This window comes from Abrus precatorius, unplaced genomic scaffold (assembly GCF_003935025.1).
Source record: "Abrus precatorius isolate BTA unplaced genomic scaffold, Abrus_2018 Scaffold5, whole genome shotgun sequence".
Classification (NCBI taxonomy): domain Eukaryota; kingdom Viridiplantae; phylum Streptophyta; class Magnoliopsida; order Fabales; family Fabaceae; genus Abrus; species Abrus precatorius.
In genome coordinates this window covers 14,410,798-14,420,446 of record NW_020874395.1, presented here as the reverse complement: position 1 = coordinate 14,420,446, position 9,649 = coordinate 14,410,798, and the positions used below count along the sequence as shown (strand labels likewise).

Here is a 9,649-nt window from a genome sequence, read left to right as displayed (position 1 = left end):
CAGTGCCACAGTGAGTGTGACTGCGTGCGGTGAGTGCACACGTGTAAAATGTTTTGGTGTCATGAGTGCATTGATCGTGAGTTGAAATAAATTGTTGTTTGTAATTATACTTGTGTAAAATATATTATGAATCGTGCGAAATATGTGTGAGGTGAGACTCTATATTTAATTGTGTGTGTGTCGAGTAGTATAGAATACTCACCCTTATATTTATTTTTCAGGTGATCAAGACGATCAACATCGGATTCAGTGAAGGATGGATAAAATTGTTATAGGATTAGAAATTTATTTGAACTGTGATGTAATTGAATTAATCTTGTAGCAATGATTTGATGCAAGTTGTAACCCATCCTTATTTTAAATATTTGATGAACTATATATGGGAAAAACCTTTTCGAATGAAACTTTATTTTCTCCCATTTTTCTGAATTTTGATATTTGAGATTAAATTTAAAGTGTTACAGGTGGCCATGCATAGCTCTCGGTACAAATAACCTAGAATTGCAGAACCCCAACTATATTGACTGGTCAACTCAAAATCTTCAAGCAAAGGCAAGTACCTCACAGATAACCTGCTGCTAGAGTGATCAGGAAGCATGTATCCTCCAATAAGCCTCAATATATATGTTCTAGCAAACCGAGTAATCTACAGTAGAGTCTGATTATGCATGACAATATGAGTGAAGTGTTCGTCCAACCAACTCATCTTCAAGAAACTCCCTACAAAAGCATTTGATCTTGGTCTTCAACAATCTGTGCCCAATCACCTCCAGTAGGTGCTATAACAGGTCTTCCATCTATACGTAATCTTAAGAGAATAGCAACATCACAATCTCCAGGGGACATATAAAAGGTGTGCGTCTCGGGCCTCCACCTTTCTATTAATGCAGTAATCAATCCCATGTCTACGGGAAGCTGAGACAAGTTAGCCACTCTAATAAAACCTGCTAACTCCAGATGTGAAATAATTTCTTCCAAAACACTCTCTAATCTACTGAGAATATTTTGACTCTTCCTAACCCTCAATGTCGGGTGATTACGTCCATCCCAAATATGTTTAGAAATATGAATACTCTGGAACAGAAGAAGTGATGGATCTTCTGGCCCGAGATTAATAACCTTACTTTATCGTGAAGATGATGCTATCTATACAACAACAAAAAATATTAGTAAAATAATTTCATTCAATAACAATAATAATAATTTATATTTTACTAATATATTAATAATACATATTTTATAATCGTTAAAAAAAAATTTACGAACAAATCATTATCACATTATAATGACATAAATATATATTAATTGCAATATATTATAAATGCAAAAATCAGGTATATATAAAAAAATCATAACTATAATTTTTTTAACAATATAATTAACTAAATTACTTACCTATATTCTATACAAATAAGGTATAATCTCATCAATTAAATCATAACTATATTTTTTTTTACAAAATAAATAACTAAATTACTAACCTATATTCTATACAAATTATAATTTATGCAGTATCAATTTTATTTTAAATAAATCAATTCTTATTTACATTTTCATACATATTACTAAAGATATATAAATTTTTAATTATTGTAACTTTTTTCATATTAAAATGTATTTAATAAAATTTATATAAATAGTGTTACGTTATTTAAATACAAAACTCTAATTACTAGCATAAAATTAAATTAAATTTTTATTTTTTCATATTTCCAATTTAAATCTACCTAAATTGCATTCAGTTTATAATTATATAAATAATATTACGTTTTTTAAAGTAAAAAATATAATTATTTACATACAAATTTTATACATACATAAAATTCATACAAATTATGATTACATCTTAATTATTTTACATTATTACTGCATTTCAAATTTTACAATTTTAAAATTTTACTTAATTTACTATATAGGTGTAAAAATTATTTATTACAATAAAATTAAGTATAAATTATTATATTTAGTTTTATATAATTATTTTATTTAACTCATTTGCTATTATTCTGTATTTTTACAAATATATATAACAATTGCTCCAAACAAATTTTATAAATTTTAATTTAACCTATCTTTTTAACAGTTAATTATAATTTTACATTTTAATCAACTATATCACATTTTAATTTTTTTTCTAAAAACATATTAATCTATATATAAATAAATGAAAAAATATTTAAAATTTAAATTCTTTTTTACTAACCTTAATAAACCTTCAGCTAAATTATTTTTTCACTCACCCCTACTGAATCACCTGCATACAATTAAAAAATATTACAATATTAATTGTTGCTGTTTATCAGATTTTTCAATTAACAAATCAAATTAAAAATAATAGATAAATATGCATATTATAGGTTTATACCTCTTAAATTCGTAAAAATTTTAACCCTTCACAATAGAAATTAAAATAGATTTTTAGACAAATTTTGGAAATAAGAACCCTGCACGATGGAGGGGCAAAGATGGAGAAATGAAAATGGAAATGGAGGAGGAGAAGAAGAAGGCCGGTCAAGATTACTGTTTAGCTAGCCACGTGTCAAAATTTGAATGGTTTTGTCAACGGCAGGGCGAAATACACTTTCGCCAGTAGCAGCGCGAATCATCTGAAATGTTATTACATGTATCAAAATCTCTCTGGCAATCTATTTTGAATTCATTTTTATTAATTATTTTTAATTTTATTGACTTTCGCGATTCTAATAGAGAAACAAGGGTCGTTACAGTCACGTGTCACTATCTAATTAATTATGCTCAAGCTGTGGTGAAACTTGCTGATTATTTTGCCAATCAAGTCGCGAAACTAATATATGTTTGACACGTACTATTATCTTATTTATTTTTTATTTTTTGAGACAAAATAAATATAAAAAAATTTAAAAATAAATTATTTTTGTCAGTTGTTATGGTAAAAAATGGGTCCGCATGACCAAAAAAAAAAACAGAAAAATTATTTCAAATTACTTATAAAGTGATAAATTATTTTTTAAATTATAATATTGAAATAAATTTACCAAATCTAAATACATCATTTCATATCATATCAAACTTTTAACACATGCCGCACCTGTTTGACCTTAGAATTTTGCTCATCATATGACACTTTTTGACATTTTATCGACATAGTGCAGTGCTAAAAGTTGTTTTTTTTTTTAACATTCTTTTTGATGGAAGAGCACTAAATTTTAGGATCAAGATTCTTAGACATTATTTTAAAATTACGGCCATCCAATCCTAAAATTTCATTTCGAGTTTAGTGGAACACTGATAAAAAGACAATGGTTAAGGAATTAGTGAGACATGAAACTGAGAATTTTTACAACTGGGGATCCACATAGACATTCACATTCACATCCAAATCTTAAATCCACCTCCCATGTGGAGGAAAAGTTAATCAAAGTTGGTTTTGGGTAAAAATGATCCATCTTGTCTATACCAAGGTGGGGTTCACAACAATTAAATACGTGCTACATGCCACTTACAAGACATTACAACCAACCATGAAAGCGACTATATATTATCTCAATATCAACAGAGAAAAAAAGTGTCACCAAAAAGCAAAAGTCCCAATGTTAAAGCAAACAGTAATAATTACATCAACCAGAATCCACCGGCAATAACTATTGAAACAAGATATCCACTCCCACTCCCCCAAGAAATATTGATTGGGAAGAAGAAAAAGGGTGAAGTAGAACAATGGAGATAGGAGAAAAATTCAAAGTTGGGTGCTTAAGAAAATTATATCCCAAGCTAAAAAAAATACAACATAAACACTTGATTTACTTCACTTAGGAAGCAAAATATGAGGCTTTTGACAAAGCCAACGAGACCCTTATACATACCAAACTCATCTAGAAGACACATCATCTATATCATTGATAAAATCAGATTGTTGGGTTTGATCTTGAGTACCCTCTTTCAAGCTAGACCTACATAACTCTTCTATGCGTTGTCTCACTTGAGACATTGAAGGGCGGTTATCAGGGTATGTAGCAGCACAATCCACCGCAAGTTGCAACAATTGAACCATTTCCTCTTCAACATTATGATACCTTAATAGCTCAATATCAAACACCTCTGAAGTCCACTCTTCTCTAACAACTGATTGCACCCATCTTGGGAGGTCCACTCCTTCCTCATTCAAAAGGGCATGTGTGGGAGCCTTTCCAGTAAGAAGTTCCAAAAGCAAAACACCAAAACTATACACATCAGCTTTCTGAGATACTTTGCGAGGATCGGTTACTTCAGGAGCACGGTATCCAGCAACCCTGTTAGGTGTGGATGATGAAGGACCAACAAGTTGTGCAAGGCCAAAATCCGATACCTTTGGATCATAGGACTTGGTTAGGAGGATGTTTGATGACTTTATGTTCCCATGAGACACATTAGGCCCTTGTGAATGAAGATACTCAATGCCACGAGCTGCTCCGAGTGCAATGCTTGATCTCATTTCCCAATTCAATGGTGTCCTACCTGCCCCTTTGTTTCCTATGATGATAAAGAAAGAATCATAGTAATGTCATTTTACCAATCTTCATGATAACACAATTACAACAAAAGAGGTCAATGAGATTTAAAAGCTGATGCTAAATCACTTCTTGATAGCAAAAATGTTTTATCCAGAAAAGAAAATAAAGCACAAAACCCAAATGTATGCAAATTGCAGCAATTCATCTAAAAGAAAAATACACACTAAAATCAGTAAAGAAAATCTGAAGTCATGCTCAGAACCACAAAACATAGAAAGGAAGCAGATGATATATATCCAAAGTAAGCTTCAAGTTCAACTAACCATGCAAAAGTGCAGATAAGCTTCCCATTGGCATGTAATCATGAACAAGAAGCTTCTCATCTCTGCTATAATAGTAAGCCCTTAGAGGTACCAAATTTTCATGATCCATTGCTCCAACCCCTTCAATCTTCTCCTTGAATTCCTTCTCAGAAATGGTCACATCCTTCAACCTCTTCACAGCCACCACAGGCCCATCCTCCAAAACCGCTTTATATGCAGTCCCATAAGTCCCTTTCCCCAAAACCTCAGCAGAAGCCCTCAACAGATCCTCCAAATCGAACACCTTCACCGAATTCCCGAAAAACACCAACTTCTTATCTCCACCACCACCACCACCACCTTCACCCCTTCCACCACCACTCCCACTCATCGCCGCCACCGCCGCCGCCGCCACCGAATACCCATTATTCCCATTCCCATCACCACTCTCCACATTCTCACCCTCAATTCCCACCTCACCACCATCATGCTTCTCTTGCTGCTTCATTGTCACTATGCTATCAACACTCCTAGTCTTGCTACCACTCTTGTTCCTACACAATAGAATCAAAGCAAACACAACCAACAAAAGAACCACCACACACCCAATAACAATACCAGCAATGGCACCCCCAGATAACTTGCTCTTCTTCTTCCTCTCTCCTTCAATCACCTTCCCTTCATCTCCTCCAACCCCACTTGAATTTGAAGTCCCATTTGCACCATTCTCACTACCACCATCATCCCAAGGACACAATGCAAGTGGTTTCCCACAAAGGGTATTCCCCAAAAACGAATCTTTAGTGAAAGTTTGCAACTTTCTTGGCACCGACCCATTCAGCATGTTGTAGGAGACATTGAACTGAGCCAACTCGTTCAGCTCTTTCAACTCGGGCAATGACCCAGTGAACCTATTGTTCTCAAGGAAAAGGGTCCTCAACCGGGTCAAGTTCCCGAATCCAACCGGAACCCGCCCGGAAAAGTTGTTTGAAGCCAAATTGAGCCGAACCAAACCAGTCATGCCGGAGAAGAACGCCGGAACCTCGCCGGAGAATTCGTTCCGCTGCAGATAAAAGTTCCGGAGCTTGACGCAGGAAGCGAGATCGGCGGGGAGGACGCCGGAGAGAGCATTGACACGGAGGCTGAGAGTGTGGAGGTTGGGGAGCTTGGAGAACACGCCGGCGGGAAGCTCGCCGGAAAGTGCAACAGCAGGGAGGTGAAGTTCAACGACGGTGACATTGCTGACGTCACATTGAACACCGGGCCAAATGCACGGCGAAGATGACGAGGCATTCCAGAGAAGGGTTCTGCCGCGGACGGCGGAACGGAGGGTTAAGAGTGCGGCACGCTCCGACGTGAGATCGGGTTTGGCGAAAGGGAAGAAGCAGAAGAGAAGAATGAGGATTGTGCTTGGTAAGAATTTGTGAGAAACATTTTGTTGATGATGTTTCTTCATTGTTCTATGAATGAATGGTGCAGTTCAAGTTGTGTTGTGTCTCTATTTTCTTTTTGTTTTGTTTGTGTTGTGTGTTATTCACAGTTAAAAATAAGGCACAGCAATAGCGGTTACCGTCTTATGTTCAGTTTCTTTGATGATGTCTGATGCAGTCATCTTCTATTAATACGAGAGTTATTACTAAGAAGAAAGAAAAAAAAAAGTGATTAATTTTCATTTATTTCTTATATATATATATATTTATTTATCTCTATATAATGTAATTTTAAAATATGGAAGCAATTTAATCATAATAAAACAAGAATTATAGAAATAGATGTTAGTATAGGTGCTAAAGTATGTGAAATCTTCTGGTAGAGTGAAAGGTTGAGTTTTGGATAGAATGTATTATCTCCTTTACTTTCTTTTTTAATTCTTATTATCTCTTCTTTACAGAGAGAGACAGGGTATGTGCTTACTAATAAGGACACTGCAAAAAAGAAACCCTACCTGTAGGTATCTGTACAGTCAATGGTGTGGGGAACAGGTTTCTTTTTTTAACTCCATATTTTCCATTTCTTTTTATTACAAATTTTTCATAGCCCAGTTTTGGATTATTTCTTTTATATATCATATTTTAAAATAATTTATATTAAAATATAATGTTTTAAAAAAATTATAAAAATATAAAATTCAAAAACTTCTGTGTAAATATAAATTTAGAGATAGAACAATTAAAATTATAAAATATTTAAAATAATAAATAACATTATATGATAGAAAATATTATTTTTTAATTGATTTTTTTCCTAGATTACATATATTTTTATTTAAGATAATTTTTTAAAGCCAAGTAAGATTATGATAATTTTTTTAAAAATATTTAATATAATTACAGTTGTTGAAACTCATGCTCTAAATCACATATTAATATTAAACATATATAAAAATATATTCTATTAGAAAATATTTATTGTATTAAAAATATAAAATTATAATAATTTTATACTATTTTTAATTTCTTAAAATTACTACTAAAGGTTCAGAAATAATGTGTATGTGTCTTTTTTTTTTTTTTAATTAAGTATAATATCCTGAGAGTATCATTTTTCTTAAACACAACATATTATTTTGTAAATAAATATGTGATTTAGTATACTAAAATATCTATTTAATTTTGTTAAGAGGGGACAAGCACACGTTGATTTATAAAAAGTAATGATGTGATACCATGTTACATGTGTATATTATTTAGTTAAGAAAAGCTTTATACACTGGGTGGTGGAATATTATATATGTAAATATTTTTTAGGTTATATGGATAAGGAAAAACGATATTCATACACTTATTAGGTGTGTATATTTAATAAGAGAGTAAAGAAAAAAAAATACAATAAATGATATACTATGATATGAAGAAAAACAGAATAAAAATAAATATTATATATATATATATATATATATATATATATATATATGTATGTATGTATCCAGTAATGAATTCTATGTACAAGTATAATTTCTTTAAAACTGTATTTTTAGGTGAATTTATATGTATCCAGTAATGAGTACCCGTTGTATTAATATATATAAAATAATTAAGTCATGAGTACTCATTAATTGTTAGTTTGAAACCACAATTATAATAATAGACTCCATTAATAGTTCTTTTCTTTATTTTGTGAAATGAAAATAATAATTGAATTTGATGGCCCTTTGCTTAGTCAATTTTTGTTTTAGCTCTTAATCCGTTCTACCCTCCACACGCGGCGAAAACATTAAATAGGAAATTAAAGTTGTGTTAATTAGGAATTGCTAATTACTTCTATTATCTTTTATTAATGCATAAGATAGTGATAGAGGAACTAAAAAGTATTATTAACGTTTTAATTTTTATGGAAATTTTAATTTTTTTATTATATCTCTTATGAATGAAGTAATTCCAACAGCTTTGCATTACCCCAATTTGGGACCTTTTAAGGTTCATAAAAAGAAAATAGTCACATAAGTACTATTTTCTTATATAAGGTAATCTTTATTGGTGACTCAAATTGAAATGATTTTTTATCTTATTTTTCAAAATAATTTTTTTCCATAAATATAATTATCATGACTCAATTTCATAGCGTGTCACATTTTTTTTTACCAGGCACAGCAAAAACGTTTCATGCAAACAGATAAAAGAATAATAAGAATAAAAATATCTTCAGAATTATCAAACATGAAAAAAAAACAAATGAAGTTTAATTTGTATCAAAGAGAACAACAGCGGGGTAATGGAAATATATTAACATGAGGAAATGCATCATACTAATGTTAATGGATACTTTTCAAGTTAACAAAAAAATTGTATATATAATATGTAAGATATATTATTTTTACAATAAATTTTTACAGTATTTTTATAATTTATTTATTTATGTTTTTTAAATCACATATCACATCATAATTTATCTTACAGTATTTTTCTTTTATAATTTATGCAAAATTGTTATAAGAACATAATTTCCCTCATATCTAAGTGCACACTTTTTCTAGGAATAAGAAAACGATGCATTGACAAAGAATATATTAAAAATTACGTTAATCGATGTTTGTAAAACTTAAACCTTTCACCTTTGTTGTTATGATCACTTTGGACACACTTGAATAGCATACTTCTTAATCCTTTATCATTTTTTTCCATCAAAAGATGAGCATTGCAAAACAAACGTTAGTTATGTCTTATAAGCCCCACACGTAACGTTACAATTCTTTCTTACCCAATATTTTTGGTATTCGAGATATACATATAGAGAGAGAGAGAGAGTTGGTGGGGGAGATTTTTAACGCAACAATTTGATTAGTCATTATAAGAAGATAGATGTAGGACCATAGAGGGAGCAGCTACCATCTCACAATATTAATAATAGTAACTTCCAGTTTAGAAAGCAAATGAACAAAGAAAATAGAGGGGAAGAGAATCAAACCTACACCACAATCCATGTCAAAGGCAGAAACTAATTAAAATGAAAAATCAATAATTGAAGGAAAAGTGTAGGTGAGAATTTTGTGTACACTTTCTTGAGGGATTGAAAGCAGCAGCATAGTGTCCCAATGTTAGCTGTTTTGAAGGGCATCCTCTGGTTGGAAAGCTAGTCATGCTTGCTTTTCTACCTACGTACACTTTGGATAGAGATAGCTAATAACTTTCCATTTGGTTACCCATGTGATGACCAACGCAATTCATCTAGACCAACTTGTCCAACCGCTAAAACTAGAGTTTCTTTATGTTTTTCATATGAATATAGTTAAGGTTATTGATTCATTGTATTAATCAATTAGTAGATGGTTGTTTTAGTTTAACTTATAGTTTCAGATTTAAATTTCTATATTTCTTGTGCTATATAAATACAAGTTTCTTCTATCAGCTAATTTTGCTGAGAAGATACGGTGGTTGATCA

General features: G+C 31.4%; 1 protein-coding gene across 2 annotated transcripts; it reads right to left on the bottom strand.

The window, feature by feature from the left end:
- Window positions 1-3,492: 3,492 nt before the first annotated feature.
- Window positions 3,493-6,295, bottom strand: LOC113867419 (probable inactive receptor kinase At1g48480). 2 transcript variants are annotated; one of them, XM_027502736.1, is made up of 3 exons: window positions 5,147-6,295; window positions 4,793-5,110; window positions 3,703-4,488 (listed from the first exon to the last, which is right to left on the bottom strand). In XM_027502736.1, exons 1-3 carry the CDS (start codon window positions 6,225-6,227, stop codon window positions 3,848-3,850), a joined length of 2,040 nt encoding a protein of 679 aa, XP_027358537.1. In that variant the 5' UTR covers window positions 6,228-6,295; the 3' UTR covers window positions 3,703-3,847. The 2 variants fall into 2 exon arrangements, with proteins under 2 accessions (XP_027358536.1, XP_027358537.1); XM_027502735.1 differs by having other exon boundaries at window positions 3,493-4,488; window positions 4,793-6,295.
- Window positions 6,296-9,649: the final 3,354 nt, after the last annotated feature.

Coding starts and splice junctions, on each gene's coding strand:
- LOC113867419 (XM_027502735.1), bottom strand. CDS start 6,227: ATGAAGAAACATCATCAACAAAATGTTTCTCACAAATTCTTACCAAGC. Junction 4,489..4,792: donor CTTATCTGCACTTTTGCATG/GTTAGTTGAACT, acceptor TTATCATCATAG/GAAACAAAGGGGCAGGTAGG.